At 42.0% G+C, this 23,549-nt stretch overlaps 2 protein-coding genes across 2 annotated transcripts in view; both read left to right on the top strand.

The window, feature by feature from the left end:
* Positions 1-254: 254 nt before the first annotated feature.
* Positions 255-6,544, top strand: cytl1 (cytokine like 1; the record flags this gene model as incomplete). The annotated part of the gene is made up of 4 exons (XM_083647671.1): positions 255-407; positions 2,103-2,147; positions 2,426-2,572; positions 6,500-6,544. 4 exons carry the CDS (start codon positions 255-257, stop codon positions 6,542-6,544), a joined length of 390 nt encoding a protein of 129 aa, XP_083503797.1.
* Positions 6,545-12,352: 5,808 nt separating this feature from the next.
* The window catches only part of stk10 (serine/threonine kinase 10), a 167,034-nt gene continuing 155,837 nt past the window's right edge, over positions 12,353-23,549 (top strand). Inside the window, exon 1 of the mRNA XM_083631834.1 lies at positions 12,353-12,801. Coding sequence (XP_083487960.1) covers positions 12,643-12,801 — 159 coding nt within the window. The 5' untranslated portion in view covers positions 12,353-12,642. The remainder of the gene's footprint in view (positions 12,802-23,549) is intronic.

Consider the following 23,549-nt stretch of genomic DNA (forward strand, 5'->3'; position numbering starts at 1 on the left):
GGCCTTGTGGCTGCCAAGTGGCCAAAACCACAGACGAAGAAAAGAGAGGGAAAGAGAGAGTAAAACAGAGAGATAAACAGATAGAGAGATAAAGAATGTCATTCTTCTGCAGTTGCACAATTGTTGTGGAGTAAACACTGGGCTGGGCATGTTGGAATCTGTGCACACGCAGATGTGGATGCATATGTTTGTGTGTATTGGTGGTGATCTATAAAAGCGCTGCAGGACGGGAACTCTCTGTTACTCTGTCAGTCATGGCTATCTTCGAACACTCGTTGCTGGTTTTGTGTTTGGTGCCGCTGGTACTGGGCTCCCCCTGGCACCCACCAACATGCTACACCAAGGTGCTCACCATGGCGAGAGAGCTCACCCAGCGGGCGGCAGAGTTAAAGAGGGATCCTGAAACTGTAAGTCAGCAGGCAATTTTCTTTACTTTAACCCCCCCCCCCCACCCCATATTGCAAGACAAAATTCTTATTTTGTTATTTAGTCATTTTTGGTGCCATATCTTTTGAGTTGTGCAATATTGATCTAGGCCTAATTGACTCATTTATCTTGATTTTAATTCCACAAAGAACCATATTGGACATAATTGGTTTTATTCCTTAATCTGGCTGTATCATATCAGAGCAAAGCAAAGCAAAGCCATTAAAGCAATGTAACAGTCTAAAGTCCCACTCATATCAGTTAGTAATATAGCAAAAACCCTTTACATGGTGAAAACTTGATTTTTTTTTTTTTTTTTTCGACATTTCCATAAATTAGAAACTCCCTTTATATAACTTTTTGAATGATTGAGATTGCTCTCTCAGGTCAAAGGTTATGAGTATTCTAATCTGTTATGTGTCTAAAAGTAAAACGTGAGAATTCCACAACATAATATATTCTACAGTGGCATTCCACCAAAATAACAATGTCTATCTGCACCCGGGTACAAATAGACACATCGTTTAGGCTAGGCTATTTACACCCTATTTAGAAGCACACATTTACAGCGGAGGCTCGGAGCTGCGAGGGCACTACCCTCTCTACATGTATTCAGGGAAAGACAACTAAACATGTGAACCTGTGAACCCTTGATATGAAATGCAGTAAGGGTTAGGGAATGCGTTTAGTGCAAAGTCCCTTATCAAGAGAAAAATACTGCTGGAAAAAGTCACTGTAAAGTATTTGAATTTGAAATAATCTCTCCATTTTTGACATAGGAAACAAAGAAGTCTTTGTTAACAAATACTGTAACTGAGCTGTTTGGCATCTCTTTTTTTTTTGCCAATGGCCGATTGCAGTCAACAAGGCCAATATCGGCCGATACCGATATCGATCCCGAGACTATAATATTAAATTTAAAGCAAGAAGTCATTGTTACAATTGCCCCCTTGGGCAATCAGAGTATTTTTTATTTTTTTTAGATATGATTTTGTCTGGAATTCCCATACAAAAAATATTAATAAAATGTAGTAGGTATACAGGTAACAGTGAAATTATAATCAAAATAGCCATTCTTCTACATTCTCTAATTGTCAGCTTCTTGTAAATGAAAAAATGGTGACGTTTAATACTTTCCCCTTTGTTTTATGAAAGTAATTATTCGCCATGATGTACTACAGAGATGAAAGTAAGCAAATCACACACAATTCTTTTTTTCAAAATACCTCCCAAACTCATTTTCTATCTTCTGTCACTCATTAGTACCATCAATGTGTAGCAGCGACATGTGAAGGGTTCTCCCAGGCCACCACACATAAGTTACAACTGTGATTTGATTTACCAGAGCCCTCCCACCCCCCAATCCCGGCAGAGTAGTTCCGGAGCAGTGGATTGAGTGACCCTGCCACGTGACCACCTTCGACCCTTCCTAGATGGCTGACCGTGGGTAGCTACTGGGACGTAAGTTGGGGCTTGGCCAGCCCCGGCTGGGTCACCTGGGTGAGGGTGTATGATGTTGCGAGACCCGAAACATCCTATGACCCCAGGGTACATCACTGGATACGTCCCAGTTGCATCCATGCAATGTTTTTTTTTTCTTCATGAACTGTCATAGCAGGCACTGATTATCTTGATATGAAGTTTTGAGAATCAATATATTTTATATTGTCTTCCAGAGTCACTGCATGGTGCATATTCCAGACCTCTACTTAGACGTCCATGTAAGTATGAGCAGCTTAGGAAGAAGTGCCTACCCCATATCGTAATAGGCTATAAACATTTAAACAAGTGAACACTGTGGCTAATCAACAGACCCGGGGAGGACCCAGCAAGATGTGAAATATCTTAAAAATGACAAAACACACTGGAGGGGGGATTTAACACTCACACTCCACATGATTTTGTTGCATGGCTTTTTGACTGAAGTGTGCAATTGCAGAATTTTAAATAGGCTACTGTACATACAACAATAGACATAGATTGCTGTTCATGCCAACAGAATGCGTGCGTGATGTCCAAGATGCGGACCTACGTGTCCCTGGTGGAAGGCCTGCGGGAGCGACGCTGCTCTTACACCAGGGAGGTGAGGAAGGTGGGCGTCACCGTGAGACAGCTCTACATCTTCATGTCACAGAAATGCCACGGGGTAAGACAAGTGATCAACTGGTCTATTAAGTAGCACAGATACACGACACAACATACTGTAAAGACTCACAAAGAAAATACTCCAATAGGAATGTTTAGGGTACACTACTAGGCTGTAACACTTTGTTTGGATTCTGATGTTGAGATTGATTGTTGATGATAATACTCAACTATCCGATGACAAAATGTAGAAGTTCAATGAAAAAAGAGGAAACCGCACCCCGTTTTTAATGGGTGACTCGAAGGGCCGTCCTGTGGGATTAAAATGGGTTCATGACGATGCCGATTACGAAAAACGCTGAGTGCTTGGTGGGTGTGTTCCTTCTCACCTGATCTGTGAACTCACACACATCTGGGTCTGCGGTTATTCTCCCACAGACTGACACTGACCTTTGACCTGTCTGAACAGAGCATGACGTCATGTCTGGACGGCAGGGTGACAGTTGATTCATTACGGTCTATTCAGAAAGTGACTGAAACATGGTGTGCTCTGATGAAGGTCAATTAGAGATTGAGTAGGGTATATGGCTGAAGATTGCGCATCAACTGTTAATTATCAAATACATGACAATGTGTGACCTATATCGAGGGTTTCTATATATAAATATCATATAAATCTGCACCCTAAATTGTAAAATAATATATCCAACTCGTGGTGAAATGGCAGACTCATAGAGACAACTCTCTGATTTGTATACTGTACAATTTGAAGGTTTTTATTTGTTGTTATGGTCACAGACACACACGTGTACCATCTGTGTGGTCAGTAAACACACCTGCAATGAATGAAGTGTTGAAACATACACCATACATACATACACACACACACACACACACACACACACACACTCACGCACGCACGCACGCACGCACGCACACACACACACACACACACACACACACATACATATACACATACATACTGTACATACATACATAGATACACATACAGTACATACATACATACACACAAACACACACACACACACATACATACATACATACACACTCACACACACACACACACACACACACACACACACACACACACACACACACACACACACACATACATACATACATACATACATACATACATACATACATACATATACATACAGTACACACACTTACATACATACATACATACATACATACATACATACATACATACATACATACATGTATGTATGTATGTAAGAGATATACCTAACCAAACAGCGGAGCCTCCTGTCATTATAGGCCCGTCTGGTCACCAAACGGTTAAATCCACAAATCTTAACTTTGGGCATGGCAAACTAGCTGTGATGAATCTATTTATATATCCTCTTTGGAAGGCTAAGGCCCACAAAAGGACCAAAACTATAACTATGAAAGTCAATACAGGCGGACTTATTATCTGTTTATGTCTATTACTGTCCGGAGATATACACCAATGCCCAGGTCCCTCCCTGACAGCAAACAGTCACATTGAAGGGAAGGACTGCGGGTCATGCGAAGATGGTGGTCATGGGCTGAGAGCAACTGTCCATAGCTGGGGATCCGACAGCCCACCCAGCAGGGGGCTATTACTCACGCTCTCCAGTGGGGCCATGCCTAAGACCAGTGGTCCGGCTGCTGGAGAACGCGATCATACCTCTCCAGGGATCTTCAACAGCCCATCCCATCCTCCATCCAGACGTCATAGAGTAATATAGTAATATGATGTACTGACACATTTAATCCCATTTGCATGACTCTTGTCATGGCTTTGGCCAGCTAGCTAGCTGGTCACATTATGACCACTGACCAGAGGGCCAACGCTACTGTAGCTCTGATGACTGGATGCAGCGGCAGTCCTGAACCCTGCTTGCCTGCCTGAGTCTGGTTCTCATTGGTCAGGGCTGATGTCAATCATTGCAGGGAGGCATTCCTACAAGGCCTGCATGCCTCCACTGTTGCGCAATCTTATCTGTTTAGCCAATCATAGGTTAGCATGAAAAATACTGAAGCACATACACACACATGACACACGGCATAAGACCCTGCCCATGGACCATGCCCCTGAGGAGCAGGGGGCGGGGCAGTCCTCCGTCCTCCAGAGACTACCCTTTCCTTCCCTGGCCTGCAGGTGTCACCATTAAAGCATTTTCAATAATGGAATTAGTTCAAAGAGGAGAGAAAATATATTTTGGTTTATTTATTAAAAATATATAAACTCTCCCTTTTCTTCTCAAAAAAGAAGGGAGGGGGCTCCTCCCTTGCCTCACTAGAAAAACCTCCTGTGATACATACATACACACACCATACATGCATCCATACATACAGGCGCGGACTGCATAATCGGGCACGTCGGGCAAATGCCCGGTGGCCTGGCCTGGCCTGGCCTGCAATTTTTTTTTTTTTTTTTTTTTTTTTTTTTGGTGCCCCCAGTCAGGCCACTCACTGAACAGCAGGCCAGGCGCCGCCTACTGGTTTACTAGTGGTTTTATTACTTTATTCAGGGTTAAAGTGGGTGCATCTCATTTTAAAATTGGACTCAGCCAAAATTGAGCTTCAAACGGCCCAAATCTGGCTTCAAACGGCCCAAATTGGGCTTCAAACGGTCCAAATTGGGCTTCAAACAGCCCAAATTTTTCGCCGCCGCCCTTCGGACGCCGGCACGCACGTCAGCCCGTATCGGCCTGGCCTGCTTGGTAGCTAATGCCCAGCCTGAATTAGAATCCCAGTCCGCCCCTGTATACATACATACATACGTACGTATGTAGGCCTACATACGTACGTACGTACATACATACATAAGCCCTTTTCACACATGCCTGGAATTCAGCAGTTATCTAGAGGGCATCCGGATGGCGTTGTATGTGTGAACAAATTTTCTTGGCTCATGCGCGCTCCCGCGAGCCTCCTCCTAGCCGGAGGGAAGTCTTGGGCTCAGGGTACAGACAGGGGCGGATTGCCCCCCCCCCCATCCCTTCCAGAGCTGCGTGAAGTAGTCAGCTCAGTGAGTGCATGAGGACAGAGACATCGTGACAGATTATTATTATATAAATAGTCGATGTGAATGAGCGAGCAAAAAACACATCATGCCATTTGGTTTCCAAATGAAGCTCAAAACTGCTCCGTGTGCGACAGCCAACATGTTGCTGGATTGCTGGATTGAAAGGCTCATGGCTCTGATCTGATTTCATGTCTGCTTCGCACAGCACACACATTTAATAAGCATTTTTGGACGCGAGGGTCGTCCCGCTTCCCAGTATTGGACATCGCTAGGTAGGGTATCTGGATCTGGTTGCGTTCTGCCTTTGGTTTAACGTTTACACAGGGTTTGTGAAGATTCAATGGCAGAACCGCAAATTCCAAGTAGCGTCAAGTCAGGCAGTATAAAATGAAAACTTCCGGGTATAACCTTCGCAATAATGGCAATTAAATAAAGTAAATGCACGTGTAATGTTTTTTTGTGTGTGTTTCGAAAGATACAGAACGGAGATAAACTGGAAGAATATCTGCTCCCTTCGAAAAGTCAATTTTAACCCGTAGTGAGTCGACTAAGTAATACAACATTTATTTTATTTTGAAGGTAAAAACGACTAGCTTCCTGTATTCTGTATAATTCTAGTAGGTTTGATGCATTTTAGGACTGAACATAGCAAAGACCTGTTTTGTTTGTAGTGCTTGCGACTCGAGGAAATCGATGCATCTAGGCGTGAGTTGTAGGGTTGTTTAATTAATTACTAACGTTATGCGCAAACGATTATATGCCGTGAACGTTAGGCAGTTATCGCCCATTATGTATTTTTAGTTGTCACAACTCCCCATTGTGTGGTCATGCCCAAATTCCCCCACCCCCGCCCCCTATACATACATACATACATACATATACAGTACATACATATACATAGCCCTACATACAAGCTCAACGCTCAACTCACTCTCTTTCTGTTCATAGGATCTGGTGTTCACAATCAATGACTGTGCCGCACTGGAGCGCTAACCTGAGATGACAACATTGTGGTCTGCAGCCATATTGAGCAGAGAGAGAGTCCTGCACTTTCTGCCAAGATCACACTCAGCTCCATTGAGTTTCTCAGCAGCCTATTTTTCTTCCCCTTTCAGTTAATTTCTGCAAAGTTCAAGAGAGAAGGACCGAAGTGAGAGAGAGAGTAATTTACATACTGCAAGCCTCTGGATGAAATGAGGATAGACTTCTGTATCAAATTAGAAGACACATTTTATGTTATGTTATTGCCCAGCGAGCACAAAACGTTTTTTCAACGTTGATTTTTAGTTGAAATCTGGGTGATATTGGGTTTGAACGTCTAAGACCTAATTTCACCCTCTTTTCAACTGGCTAAAATGCGGTTACAACGTCAACGTGTAAAAAAACACAATTTGGTTCATTATTGTTAAAACATTTGTTGTAGCTTGGAATAGAGGCAATATTGATAGTGTGTGAATTGGCATTTGTCCATTTTATTGTGTAACTGAGAGTTGAAATCTGGTCTATACGAAAACTACATTTCAACGCATTTTATGTCACATGAAATATCATAAATATGGGACTATATAGGCTATGTGGTGCCAGCAAAAAGCTTCCAGGACACAACTATGGTTAATAGTTTAGCGCAATACTATAAAATAATGAATTCAGTTCCTGCAGCAACGCGCATGCGCAAGTACTTACTTGCTAGCTATACTAACCGTGACTGACTAGACTACACCAAAGCAAATCTGCACCGGTCTGCACCAAGTGCGGAACGAGATGCTCTGGGCATGCTATGTTATTGTAACAGACTGTATACGAGGCTCTGTGTACCTCCTCAGTCTCTGGTGTTAAATTAAGTTAACCTCTGAAGCCATAGGCTACAGCCTATAGACAACACACACACACAACATAATTTTAGTCTGTTACATTAATATAATAGTCTCGTACACATCACATAAAATAACTTGTCCTCCCAATCGTCGACAATCATGTAGTCTACAAGTTGTGTGCAAGATATATGTGCCCAGCTCTCTAAAGAGTATAAGAAAATCTATAGCTCAGCGCATAGAGCGGACTGGCTTGAATGTGGGAAAGCGGGGTTCGAATCCCGTGTGCGCTGCTGCTTTTTAATTTAAGATCCTGGTGAAATATGGTCTAAATCTGAACGTTCAGTAAACGTCTGCAAATAGTGGGTGAAAAAACTTTCACTTTCAAACCTTCCTTGCACGTTTTTTCAACGTTGACCCTAAACGTTTTTTAAACGTCTTTTCAACCGAAAAATGCTCGCTGGGTGGTTGAAATATGGTTGTGTTGCGTAACGGTAACAATGCATAATGTTTTACTTTTACTATCATTTCCTGGCTTTATTGTGGACCAATTATCAATAAGTATTGTAACTTTCCCATGAAATCTGATGAGATTTTAAAAAGCCTTTTGTCTTTGTCATTTAACATTAAAATATGTTAGCAAAAAGTGTATGGAGGCATCATATGGTGAATGGCTCATTTTGCTCATTATTTTTGCTATACGCTCTTCTCTCTCTCTCTCTCTCTCTCTCTCTCTCTCTCTCTCTCTCTCTCTCTCTCTCTCTCTCTCTCTCTCTCTCTCTCTCTCTCTCTCTCTCTCTCTCTCAATGAAGGTCATTGGTTCAATCCCCTATAGACCGGCAGGATAAATCTGGGTGGGGAAAGTGAAAAAGCAGTGCTTGCCCCACCCTCATTACCACTTAGGCTTAATGGCCAGCAGACTGTGGTTGTACTGGTCAGCTTCCGTGTGTGTGTGTGTGTGTGTGTGTGTGTGTGTGTGTGTGTGTGTGTGTGTGTGTGTGTGTGTGTGTGTGTGTGTGTGTGTGTGTGTGTGTGTGTGTGTGTGTGTGTGTGTGTGTGTGTGTGTGTGTGTGTGTGTGTGTGTGTGTGTGTGTGTGTGTGTGTGTGTGTGTGTGTGTGTATGTGCTCAGCCCAAAACACATTGCTGTGTCTGCTGACTGTTAGAAGAGTTAAATGTAGTTGCAGAAACATGTTCATCACAGCCACACTCTGCTCTGTCAAAACCTGTGTAACTGAGTATTGCATATTTTTTGCATCAGACAGGACATACAACAGGCTGAAACATGCTCATTCACTGGGAAAATACTGTCCAAAAGACAACTGTGAAAATGTATACTGTAAATTTGTCACTATATGCACTTGTGATGGGTCTCGGTTACATTAGTCACTCTGAATGCTTTGTCCTGGCTTAAAGACCAGAATATACCCAATACATTTTGCACAAACTCCTGAAAATATTCTCAAGATATGCATTATGCAGTCCCTCAAACACAAAAATGCCCTCACATATAAATCTGTAAGCATACCATCTTTGGAAGATGGATGGGGGGAGGGGGATATTTTGAGAGTATCTTTCCCCATCTGCTGGTGAAGACAGATCACAGCAGAGTAAAATAAAGAAAGAAATAAAGAAATAAACACCGCTCCAGAAATCCATTCTGCCAGATCTAAACAATAATAATAATATCAGGCCTTCCCTGATGTGATGAGGATGATGATGATGATGATGTTATTAGTGGCCGGGCCAGCGAAGCGGCAGGGCCACTTATTGTATTTGCCTGTATTATTATTATTATTCTCCCAGGAAGTCAGACTTCCCATACATGAAAATAAACCAAACTCTGCACAAAGGTCTAGTCCCATGCCAAACTAAGTTGACGTGAATTTGGCACCAATAGTCCTGATGGTGGCGCTACAGCGACCGTCTAAAGTTTCAAACTTTGAAAATTCATAACAAATCAGGCATATGGGCTACGGCTTTGCCACTTTCACCGAAATGTGTGCCCAAATGAGGAGAAACTTTTGTACACTGCAACCTATGGCCAATTATGAAGTCTAAAGACCGCAAAACTGCAAAAACTGTAAAACTAATTAAACCCTACTCCTCCCACATTTTTTGTTCAAACGACACCAAACTCCAGCATCTGCATCGGTAGACTGTCCTCCACAAAAGTATCAGATTTTTGATAGATCAAAAATTTAGCCCACAGTGCATCAAAATGTTTTACTGTAAATGGTACTTTAAACAGCTAATGCAAATTCTTGCTAAATAGACCCCTTATACGCCTACGTCACAATGACAACAAGCAGCGTCAGATGCGCAAGACGGAGGCAGAAAGACAGACTCCGCGCAGCCCTGTCAAGTAGTTTTCCAGTGGCCCGAAAACTATTCGAGCAAGACATGTCTTCGTGTTGTGCAGTGCGATGCCAGAATCGGAAAGCTATTGTAGCAGAGTATTCGGGTCTGCCTATTCACACTTGGTTAATAAAATAATAAACGATAGAGCCAGGCTGTAACGTTATAACAAGCTTCTCCCCACATATCCTGTTCTATGCAACTCGAGGGAACATACACAGCCTCGCACACACGCAATAGAACACAACACAACACTGAACAGTCTGTTACACTATCAACAAAGCAAGGACTAAAGTTTTACCGAATCCCGTCAACTCATACTGCTTTTAATGCTAACCGTAGGTGTCTTTGGTTGCAAGCCGAAAGAGGAAATCGTTAAAAATGCCTGACTTTGCAGTGCTCGCTCATTTCATATCAGGTAAGCTGTAGTAGGCTGCTAGTAACAGCCACATCGCTTGGTTAGTTAACAATCAAGTAACGTTAAATAATGTCATTGTTGAGTTGAACTGATTGGAACGAGGACATCATAAAAATGCCCGACTTTGTAGTGCTCTTCATAATCAGGTAAGCTGCCTGAAACTGTAGGCTGCTCAGCCACATCGCTCGGTTAGTTAACGACCAAGTAATGTTACATAATGTCATTATTGAGTTGTGTGCATTATCAACATAACAATATATCTTTGCAAGTTACAGAATAATTATCTACGCTATCCCCAGTTATAAATGAATGCACGATATGTATTGCTGGCCACTAGGTTGGCCAATTGACAGCGCCAGTGCGTATGGGTCTGTAAGACATATCCCATTAAACAACGTTAATTTCGATGCATAACATTGCTTATCACTAGGCGATAAGCTGTGGTAGTAAGCCGAGAACTGCATTTTAAAACTAAAATCTAACTGTGTGTCGCAGGTGGGCACAGAGCAGTCCTGACAGCCAGCGGGGCTTTTACACAGTTCTCAGTGTCTGTCAATGCTGGGCTCACGGCTTGTTGCCTACACGATGCGCGCGCAGCTCCAATGTTGACAGCTGTATAAGGGGTCTATAAAGCTCGAATCTCCACGAAAACAATTGACAATATTTTGCTGTCAGAGTAGTTGAAGTGTGCAAAATGCCAAAGTATAAGCAATTTTTCAGTCTATCTCTCTCTGCCTCCACTGTCCCTACTCTCTCCGCTTCTATGTTCGACTGCAAAAACTGTAAAACTAATTAAACCCTACTCCTCCCACATTTTTTCTTCAAATGACACCAAACTGTGCATAGCTGCATGTTAGACTGTTCTACACAAAAGCATCAAAGAGATTTTTGATTGATCACAGATCACAGTGCATCAGAATGTTTTACTGTAAACGGTACTGTAAACAGCCACTGCAAATTCTCGATAAATAATATTAATACTATAATAATAGTAATAATAATAATATATATATTTTTTTATTAATATTATTAATATTAATATTAATATTAATAAACGGTTAATTAAAAGTCAATAATAGATTAATATCAGAAAGCAAACACATCACAGGGAATTTAATAAGTAGCCTAGTCTGGCCGGTCTGGATAATGAATTTACTCCTTCGTTCAAGCTACAACCAACTAATTGAGCAGAAGTTCTTAAAATAATAGATAAATTTATCAACAGTCAACTCAAAATATATTTTTTAATTTGGATAGGCTACTGCTTTTCTAAAGTATAGCAATATGTTGGTAGAATTCTCTGAAGTGCTGTCTTCCTCCACTAGGACTGGCAAACAGGCAGCAGGTGACATGAGTCCAATGTTTCACTAGGTGTCGCTATAGCTCCGCCTACAGATATTGGATATGAGCGCAGGACAGCGAGCATGCTGCCAGTTGTAGAGGAGCTTGAGTTGTAAAGTGAATAGAAACCACAATACGATTCATTTTAGACAAATTATAAACGGCCAGTTTAGGACTGAATGCTGGTATAAATTAAGGATAATAAAACTATCTCCTAATTAAGTCTGAGTCTCACTTGGATGTATTCTTTAAAGGCAGAAACATGCTCCAGTTAATTGCACAAATTTAAGAACTACACTGACAGATTGTTTTAGACAAAAATATATACTATACACACATCACAGCAAAACTAAGTTGTAATAGTAGGCTATAGGAATAGATGCAATAGGATGTAAAAGTAGGCTACAATAAAATAGTAAGATCATAAACGCACTAGCCTACCACTGATGCGTGGTAGGCTACTAGCCTACTGTAGTGATGGTCTACTGCTACCCCCTTCCTCCCCTGATATGTGAAGCGCTTTGAGTGTCTAGAAAGGCGCTATATCAATCCAATCAATTATTATTATTATTACTGATGACACCTGCATAGCTACTGCCTAACCGTGGGTGACGTAAAAAAACGTGGGTGACGTGACGTCACCGCTGCTGTCACAGGACACACCCAGCACCCAACCCGGACATGAAGTCTTATGAACGCTCATCGTCGCATGAAGCGGACGGACTATAAACTACATTCCCATGACGGAAGTGGGAATGCTGTTGGGTAACAAGGTGGGGCTTTTCAACAGAGAAGTGAGAGTGAAGCAACAAGTTGCCCAGGCGGGCAGGCAGACACGAATTATCCTATCCTCCGTGTTTCCAGCGGCAGGTGGTCACAGCGCCAGCAGCAGCCACAGATCGTGAATGGGAGTATATTGACACGTTTGAACCTAAAGACTGCGGAGCTGGGCTGACATGGACGGCGTGGAGTAACATGTTTGAATCGATTTCTTCTGTTTTCTTTTCTCAAGGACGTGCAAAAGTATAGAGCGCAACCGTTAATTGCTAGACAAGTGTTTGACGGGCTGCGCGTCCGGGGCGCGCGTAATGGACTAGACAGCCGAGACTTTTACTTTTTTATTTATTTTTTATTTTTTAAGTTGACGTGAGTTTAATGAGAAATAATGGCTTTCGCTAGATTCAGCAAGATACTTCGCCTGCCCACTATTGAAATAAAAAAGAAAGTCAAGCAATACGAGCACGTCCACCGGGATATCAACCCTAACGACATATGGGAAATCATTGGCGAGTTGGGCGATGGGGCGTTTGGAAAGGTGTACAAGGTAAGTGTTTTTATTTTACAGACTGGGCGAAAGGCAAAAATGATGACACCTTTAAGGCCTATGTTAGAAGCTTTTAGTTTCGACTCCGAGTTGTCATTTCGGACTTTGGATAAGTAATATTGTTTTTGGCACCTGCTGTTCACGGCATGTAATGTGGTGGCAGTAATAGGCTACTGTCCATTTTCAGTAGCCTAGTCTCTTATGCCATGATGATAGGCTAGCTACATGTAAAACCGAAGAAAATATGTTCATAGCCATCTCTTCCCATCTCTTATTATTGTATGGTATTCACTATTCAGTGAGTCAAAATGACCAATATATTTGATCTTTATCTTCCATTTGTATCATGGTATAGCCTATAGGCTATATATATATATATATATATATATATATATATATATATATATATATATATATATATATATATATATATATACAGTATATATATATTACAGGCTACCTAGTTTATAGTTTTGGAGAGGTTAGGTTTTAGAGATAAATCCTCTGATCACATGCTGATGCTTCAACATTCCAGCATTGTCGAGTTTATGACTAAAACCTTGACTATGCGGCTGGTCCAGAGTCCACTGAGACCAAACTGACTAGTCACTGTCAAGGATGTTGCCACACCCGACTGGGTGGGATGGAGTGAATTGTAGCACTGGTTTCAGCACAATCAGTTGACTTTCAGCATAATATCCATTCTCATTATGTCAGTCTGAGAGTGCTGTAACGTAACGTTACTCCCTCCTGCTGAGGTCCACTTCACCTCCAGTTTGATGCACTAAATAGGCTATGCAGTGACAGGCCAGTTGAGTGGTGCATCCACACCCAAATCGCACTTGTGTTCTCTACTAAAGTAGCTCTGCTTCAGTGCAGTTTAGATTTTTATGGTATAGGCTAACTACTCAATGACATTTCAAAGAAAGTATCCCACTTTCTACCACTGCAACAGCTTTCTGAAAATACTAGTTAGGCTATTCTTAAAACAACAACAACACACGGTTAAAACTAGAAATGCACTTTACAAATACCGGTATGAACCAGCCAGTTTTGGTTGAAGCAATCAGAAAAAGCATGGTGACCACCAGTGACTCTGTATTCTCACCCTAATGCATGCCCTGAAATGAGTTTGGAGCCAGTCAGCGGGCGGGGAAAGCACACTTCATTGGTGCTGTTCACTCCTCCCAGCCTCAGCAGCAGTTTTGGCTCAAAGGAGCTGTTTAATGTGGACATGCTAGCTAGCCCCCTCTGTGCAGCACAGGCCCTCTATGTCTGCAGCCCAGCGGAGCCCGGCGTGGAGCACAGTGAATGCCTTTGACACACCAGGGGCCTCAGTGGAAGAAGTGATGCCTTGCCTTATTATAGGTCTGCATTGCACAGAAAAGGCAGTCCACCTTATTTAGGTATTTTGTTTTTATTGGATAGTATGTGTTCAGGAAATGAACCACAAGCAGAGTGAGAGGGGGGTGGCAGTTTAAATATAGGGCTGGGGGGGAATCAATACTGCATAGTATCGCGGTATTTTGTGTGGCAATATATGGTATCGCACGAATGCAAAGTATCATGATTTTTTTTATTAAATTGTCAACTGCATGCAACTTAAATGACAGGTTTTTGTAACAGTGTTGGTCACTTTGCTTGACAAGCAATCCCATTTTGCTGCAATAAAAAAATATTGAAGTGAGATGGAAACTTTATACTATTAGATAAAACAGATGTTGACAAAGTTTTTTCCTTTGGGGGCATAATTTGCATTGGAAAAAAGGCAATAAATCGCAATATACTTAACTGTATCGCATCAGTGTTGGTAAATAGACGGCTTACTGGAGGCAACTTTATAATGGGACCCTATGGAGCCAGTCTTCAGTGTCTCTCTAGCAGGCTGTGCTTTTTACTAAATTAACTTCATTTTAAAAACTGCAAGAGTTCACACAACTTTAACACACGACATGACATAGGCTACAATTATTATACCCCTTACAGAAAAACCACATGAACTTTTGCAGGCACATGTGATCACATGTGGAAACATGTTAAATTTCACATGTGAAAACATGTGGAACACATGTTGAAAATGTGCTTTGCCCATGGGAAGCATGTGGTTTTGGAACGTTTTCACATGTGAAATGTGTGAAACCCATGTGAATTCCCATATGATTACATGTGAAACCCATGTAAATGTTGTTTTCCACATGTGGCAAAACATGTTATCACATGTTATAAGTAACATGTGATAACATATCATCGTATAGTGACTTAAGCATCATGATATCATCGTAATCATGGGGCATTTGGTGGTGATTCCCACCCCTAACAGTGTGGGCTTCAGACTGGATGACCTGACTCTGATTATGGTGGAGTGATTGTTGGGACTGAGATAAACTCACATCTATGCCTTATTTGTTGTTTGCTGTGATTTTGCACCTATTTTACCTACCGCACCTTGCATGTAACAAAGTCCACAGCATAAGAATTTCACACGTGCGTACTTGTACAATGGAGTGACAATAAAAATCTTTAATCTTTAATCATCTCCACTCCCACCCATCCCCCACCCACCCTCCACCAGTCCTGGGTGATTCAGACCTCCCTCTTCTGCCAAATCTTACCCAACGCTCACATTACAATTAAATGTGTCATGTAATCTCATAACCTAAAAATAAAAGGATTCATCCAATCATTCATCCATAAGTATATGTTGCATAGCCACAAGTCCTAGTTATAGATTGCACAAATGGTCATATACTGTATCTTGTAAAGAGAGCAGGCATGTGAGACACGAAAACACGAGTAAAGGAACCAGTCTAGTCTAGTAGAAACAAACAACGCTTTCCTTTCACTTCCAAAAAAGAAAAAAAACCTACATCCACCACATACACATATACATACACCACCAGGTTGAAGGAGTGAGAAAACCTACCTACACCACCAGGTTGAGGGAGTGAAAAAACCTACATACACCACCAGGTTAAGGTAGTGAAAAAACATACATACACCACCAGGTTGAAGGAGTGAAAAAACCTACATACACCACCAGGTTAAGGGAGTGAAAAAACCTACGTACACCACCAGGTTAAAAGGATAGTTCGGTTTGTTTGAAGTGGGGTCCTATCAAGACAATTTACGAGATAAAATTGAGGAATTTCTGACAAATACAGATTCCGAACCATTTGGAAAGGCCTACCTCAAGACAAAAAGAAAAGAAAAGTATGGGGACAGTGTACATTTTGCTGAAGGAGAAGGCAGGCCTCCAAGACATAGTGACAATGAGGGAAAGGACATCACAGATACTGAGATCTTATTTCAAAATCCAAGCAAAGGACAAAGAATCACAGAAACAAGTGATCATTGAAACAATGGCGGGATTGATTAAAAGTTATATAAAGTTCAATGTCTCATTCCTTACAAATCAGTATCCAAGTGCAAAGTCACTTGAGCTTGATTCTGCCCTTTCGTTTGTTCCGACACTCTGCGGACATTGTTAAATTGTCTTTTTGTGGCCAAGGAGACAAGCCGAAAGGTTGCAGCAATTGGACAGCCAATTGTCCAAGCAGTTCGACCACGTGCCGTTGTTAGCTCCCTTAAGTTGGCCTTGCAGTGCCGGCACATCATTTCTATCGATCACAATTCCTTGTGGATACCCTTCATGGGATGGGATTTAGTTCATCTTATGAAGAAGTCTTGCGTTTTGAAAATAATGCAGCAGCTTCAGTTGCGCCAGATATGTTAACGGATGACATGGCTCTTCTTTTTGCTGGTGACAATCTTGACCACAATATCCTTACTCTCGATGGCAGGGAGACCTCCCACTGAACGGGTATCATAGCAGCACTCACTCCAGGCGCGAAAGAAGGATTGTGTCATTCCAATGAGACACGTTACCAACCAGGATTTTTCACTGCAACGTCAAATTCCAATCACCCGGCATTGATCGACGGTGATAGGACAATAGTGGTAGTGTGTAGGTAGTGTGGGAGCTCTCACTAAACTTCAAACAAGAAACCCCTGGGTGGCAGGGAATGATGCATATCATTCATCAAGGATTAGAGCACCCAGGCCAATCATCTGTTGTGTTTATGCCTATGATCGACTTGTACTCTGGGGACAAGACATGCATTCTGTCCACGCTGAATTTCATTTGTGATCTCGCTATGAAGCACCATGTTCAGCCCATTATTAAGTTTGATCAGTGGTGGCCCTGTTTTGACTACCGTAAAATACCAATTATTAGCCCGGGCGTTAATTGACAAAATATGTAGCCAGACCCCGCGTCAATATGGGACCTGCGGCAGTTTGGGACCTGCTTTAATTATTTTTGTACAAAAATATTGCTCAGCAAAGATTGTAAATAGTATGAAATTGTTTATTTAAACCATTTATTTTAATCAGTTGGCTACAGCCCCCCACACCATTGCTTGTCTATGGGGAGAGCCGCGCCTCCCTCTGCTGCAAGTTCTGGCCTGTACATGAAATCAAATAAAATTTGAGCTGAACTGTGACCTACCGGTATTTACCACTAAACTTTCTCCGCTGAAGGTGAGAGAACATGATCATCATGTGAGCAGATTATTTGTTGCATGCGCTGCCTCCTCCGCTGGCAGGGGAAACATTATAGCCTATCATACTCACATTTCTCAATCAGAGATGTCGGATTTGTAGGCCTACAAAAATCTTCAGAAAATGCCTACACAATTTTCATAACTGTCAGGTGTTGCTGGAAAACGAATTTTTAAAAAAGTTCATCACTCACGGAGCCTACCCTCTTCAGTAGCGCAGATGTGAAAGTGCCGTGAAATACCAATTAGAAGCCGACTTGGCAGGGAAACATACCATATAGGCACATTTCTCAAAATAATTATTACACCAGAGATGTCGGTTTTAGTGTATAAACAATCTTCAGGAAATCCCTACACAATTTTCAGAATCATCAGATGTTGACGGAAAACAAATTTTGATCAGCAAGTTTCGTGCATGTGTTTTTTTTCCTCGTTCCTCTTTCCTCGTTGTTCGTCTTCTTCATCCGATTTTTCTTCTTCGTTGTGTTTGGGAGATGCATTCAACAGGATGTCGCAAAGGTAAAAAGAAAACACTAAACTAACCGGGCGTCAAATTGGGACCTGCTTTTATGTACAAAATATGTATCCAGACCCCGCTTATATATGGGACCCGCAGCAATTTGGAAGTCGGCTTCTAATTGGTATTTTACGGTAATTTCACAGTACCACACAGTAATAATTAATTTATTCCTTATTGGTATCAAAATAAATCTGAAAGCTTCAACAGAATGTGAATTATAAGTGAAATCACCATTATGCATTATGGCATGTGGAAAAAGGAGAAATGTCCAATTATATTGGAACATTTTCTTCACTTTTAACATAAATATGCTTATAACCAATTGCTTTGGTTTTGATATTTTGGTTTTGATATTTTGATATTTTGATATACTTGTACTTGTAATCACTTCACTATAATGTATATATGCTAATTGGATTCCTAGATCACCAAAACATGGGGTTAGGCACCAAAATTACTTGTCTAGGATGAATAATGAAGGAGTAATGGTCTTTTAAGGAACTGGCAGCGGCCATCGTGAAAATTAGACCTTTCTAGTGGTCAGATTTTGGTAGACTTTTGATATGTTATTAAGTACACCTGATACTACTGTACAATAAACCATTGAGAAACCTTTTGTTACAATTTTTTAAGGGTAAAACCATATTTGCAGCTGACTTATTGGCCCCCTGCACTAGAGAGACAGAGCTGTGGAGGCTGTTGCTTCAGAGTGCTGGGTCTCGATAGACGGTGCGCTCAGCTTCCAGAACACTGTACCTATTTCAGTTAGTGTATGGAACTAGCTGATAGGACCCCACTTCAAACAAACCGAACAATCCCTTTAATGGTATGAACTGCCTGTTAATCCACTTGATGAACTTTCATTGAGGACTCTGATAAACTGTCCAGTCTCTGTGCCTCTGCTTGGCTGCTGTTTCCTTTCCTTGAGTGGGAAGGAGGATAACTGCTGCACACCTGCAGCTGTCAGATGGAGGCAGGGAGGGAGCAATAGACGGGCAAGACAGGAAACCGTGGGCAGAACCATGGGACTACTTCCTGTATCGCTCCCAGACCTCTGACTAATCAGCCTGTATGTGGGAGGGAAAGGCCCCGAGTGGTGGATCTCAGATGTTAAACACCCTCACTCCCTTTGGTGTGGGTGGTTCTTAAAGTCCAGAATGGCATGAGCCTTCCTAAAGACACGTTTGTTATAGATGTCTAAAAGTCTGGTTGCTCTTTAGAAATCTTGCTTGATATTTTGACAAGACTACTAAGGGCCTGTGTCCACCTAGCGTCTTTTTCCGACGTTAAACGCTGGGAGTGCGCTGGGGAATGCTGATCCCAGCGCACAATATACAAGGAAGCAGTCTGTAAGTAACGTTAGTTCAGCTTGATAGCTGACAGCTAGCAAGCTAACAACACAGGTAGGCTACGCTATTAAAAGCAGTAAGCACAACTCTCACCAGAAATATTAAGTGTCTAGCCGATCTGCTCCCACAATTGAGCCGTTCTGTCTCTGTTGCGATAGTTTTTCCATATGATTAGTTACCAGAAAAGGAGCAGCCGACACCAGCGTCTTTCTGAAAAGTTAAAATATTTTCAGCTGGAAGCGCTGGGAGAGCTGGGAGTCGGGCGCACAAAAACGCAGAAAAAAGACGCTGGGTGCTGTGCACTTTCTCTAGACATCCGTGTGCGCTCGCATACGCTCTCCCTCCATTGGAAACAATTGAAAATAGACGCCGGAGCTGATGAAAATACGCTAGGTGGACACAGGCCCTTAGTCTGTTTTTATTTGACAAGATTAAATTACCAAACCAGGCAATAAAACAAAAGGTTAAGACAGACTGAATGAAACTCCGGTAAAACAGAGTCATCATCTCAGAAGAAACATTAAAATAATTCATTTTCCTCAAAAAGAAATATGTTGTTGTTGGACCTTTTTAGAGGTAGCGTTAACATGGGATTCGAAACACAGTTAACAAACTGAAGAACGATACTCAGATATTTGTAGCTATCCACTAGGTCGATGTCGGCACCTTTTATCACAGTAGATCAGGGGTGCCCACACTTTTTCAGCTTGGGAGCTACTTTTAAAATGACCAAGTCAAAGTGATCTACCAAACATATTTATTTATATATATATACACTGAGTATACAGTGGAAAACAGTGGAAACAGTGGAAAAACAGTGGAAACAGTGGAAAAACAGTAATTTTTTTTTTTTTTTTTTCCCCCGCTCAATGCCATGCGATCGACCACACTACCTTCGCGATCGACCGGTCGATCGCGATCGACGTATTGGGCACCCCTGCAGTAGACAATGGGGTAGATGGTGATTTTCTCAAATCAATGATCATATATTTGGTTTTTGACACATTTGATGAAATTTCATGATGATGAAAATATGATTTATCATGCAGCCCTATGGTAGATGGTCAAATGCAGATGGCAACAGAGAAGAAACCCAGAAGGGCTCCAGCTTCCAGACTCCAGCCGATGAGACTTTCCTCTTTGGAAGGTCCCACTTTGTCCCAGCTTCCTGTGAGAACTAGTGCTCCTTGTGCTTCACCCCAGACAGTCTTCACTGTCTTCCTCTAGCCTCATGCTCATCGTTCACCCCAGACAGTCTTCACTGTCTTCCTCTAGCCTCATGCTCATCGTTCACCCCAGACAGTCTTCACTGTCTTCCTCTAGCCTCATGCTGCTCTTCACCCCAGACAGTCTTCACTGTCTTCCTCTAGCCTCATGCTGCTCTTCACCCCAGACAGTCTTCACTGTCTTCCTCTAGCCTCATGCTCTTCACCCCAGACAGTCTTCACTGTCTTCCTCTAGCCTCATGCTCTTCACCCCAGACAGTCTTCACTGTCTTCCTCTAGCCTCATGCTGCTCTTCACCCCAGACAGTCTTCACTGTCTTCCTCTAGCCTCATGCTCTTCACCCCAGACAGTCTTCACTGTCTTCCTCTAGCCTCATGCTCTTCACCCCAGACAGTCTTCACTGTCTTCCTCTAGCCTCATGCTCTTCACCCCAGACAGTCTTCACTGTCTTCCTCTAGCCTCATGCTCTTCACCCCAGACAGTCTTCACTGTCTTCCTCTAGCCTCATGCTCTTCACCCCAGACAGTCTTCACTGTCTTCCTCTAGCCTCATGCTCATCGTTCACCCCAGACAGTCTTCACTGTCTTCCTCTAGCCTCATGCTCATCGTTCCCCATAAGACCCTCCCACACACACACACACACACACACACACACACACACACACACACACACACACACACACACACACACACACACACACACACACACACACACCAGCCATAACAGGAGAATGTCTCACTTGTTCTCCATCCAGTGTGTCACAGGATGTGTTTTGTTTCTATGCATGTTTGCACTTGTTGGAATGTGTGTGTGTGTGTGTGTGTGTGTGTGTGTGTGTGTGTGTGTGTGTGTGTGTGAATGTTTGTGGCTGTAACTGAAGCGTGAAACAGAAGTGTTGAATGGTCCTGGTTCCCCTCACTAATTAATGGGCCACGTGCTGCTGAGCACGCTGCCCTGCTGCTGCTAGTGAAGCATGTCGCCATAGACACATTTACGCTCCATGAACTTCTAGTAGAGCGGATAAGCACAATAATCGTGCACTTTTGAGAAAAATGTGAAATTTTACACATAGTTAGGAAATACCATAATATTTATTTTAAGATTGGGAGGGAAGTCAGATTTGACAAAAATGTAACAAAATTACAAGATGGCCGCCATTTTCCTGCGTCTAATGTACAAATGTGCTTATAACAATTGTGCACTTCTTCAAAAAAGCACAACATTTCTCACATAGTGAGTGAATACCATAAGGTTTATTTTGAGATTGGGAGGGAAGTCAGATTTGACCTCAAATCCAAGATGGCCACCATTTCTCCGAGTCCAATGTACAAATGTGCTTATAAACATTGTGCACCTTTTCAGAGAAGCATGACATTGTATGGTATTCACACAGTGAGTGAATACCATAAGGTTTATTGTCAGATGTGGAGGGACGGCAGATTTGGCCTCAAATCCAAAATGGCTGCCATTCCCCGGCAGGGGACCATGGCAGTGGGAAAATGGTGGCCATCTTCTAATTTTGGTCAAATCTGACTTCCCTCCCAATAAAATAAATCTTATGGTATTCCCTAACTATGAGTGAAATTTCATGTTTTTCTCAAAAAGTGCACAATTCCTCTATTTTTGGGAGCTAATCCGCTCTACTAATCCTATCATGGGGAAAAAATTATCTTCAATCCCTATTGCCTCCTTATTGTCTCTAATGTGTGCTAAACCTATTATTCTGAAGAATATACGTACTAGGGGGGTTGCCGCTTGCACAAGCCACATACTGTATGAGCCTCAGTGTATGTACTGTATTCTTGATCCAGATGTAGGGATGCACGATGATATTGGCACGTCATCGGCCAATAAAGACCTCATGAAATAGCACATCAACCCGAATTGAAGTAGTTTTCTTCTACTGTCTTTCTGTTTTCTTAACACAAATGTGAAATCCCCTTTGTCTAATCTCAGGGAGCAGCTGGGCCTGTGGTGCCTGATAAGAGCCTGCTGGCTGGGTGTGTGTGGGGAGTCCTCTTCACGCTCCTTATGACATTATGACATTATGACAGACACATACAGGAAGTCCTCTTCACGCTCCTTATGACATTATGACATTATGACAGACACATACAGGAAGTCCTCTTCACGCTCCTTATGACATTATGACAGACACATACAGGAAGTCCTCTTCACACTCCTTATGACATTATGACATTATGACAGACACATACAGGAAGTCCTCTTCACGCTCCTTATGACATTATGACAGACACATACAGGAAGTCCTCTTCACACTCATTATGACATTATGACATTATGACAGACACATACAGGAAGTCCTCTTCACACTCATTATGACGTTATGACATTATGACAGACACATACAGGAAGTCCTCTTCACACTCATTATGACGTTATGACAGACACATACAGGAAGTCCTCTTCACACTCATTATGACATTATGACAGACACATACAGGAAGTCCTCTTCACACTCATTATGACATTATGACAGACACATACAGGAAGTCCTCTTCACACTCCTTATGACATTATGACATTATGACATTATGACATTATGACATTATGACAGACACATACAGGAAGTCCTCTTCACACTCATTATGACATTATGACAGACACATACAGGAAGTCCTCTTCACACTCATTATGACATTATGACAGACACATACAGGAAGTCCTCTTCACACTCCTTATGACATTATGACATTATGACAGACACATACAGGAAGTCCTCTTCACACTCCTTATGACATTATGACATTATGACAGACACATACAGGAAGTCCTCTTCACACTCATTATGACATTATGACAGACACATACAGGAAGTCCTCTTCACGCTCCTTATGACATTATGACGTTATGACAGACACATACAGGAAGTCCTCTTCACACTCCTTATGACATTATGACGTTATGACAGACACATACAGGAAGTCCTCTTCACGCTCCTTATGACATTATGACGTTATGACAGACACATACAGGAAGTCCTCTTCACACTCATTATGACGTTATGACAGACACATACAGGAAGTCCTCTTCACACTCCTTATGACATTATGACGTTATGACAGACACATA

The sequence above is a fragment of the Poromitra crassiceps genome (genome assembly GCF_964638095.1).
Source record: "Poromitra crassiceps genome assembly, chromosome: 1".
NCBI lineage: Eukaryota > Metazoa > Chordata > Actinopteri > Beryciformes > Melamphaidae > Poromitra > Poromitra crassiceps.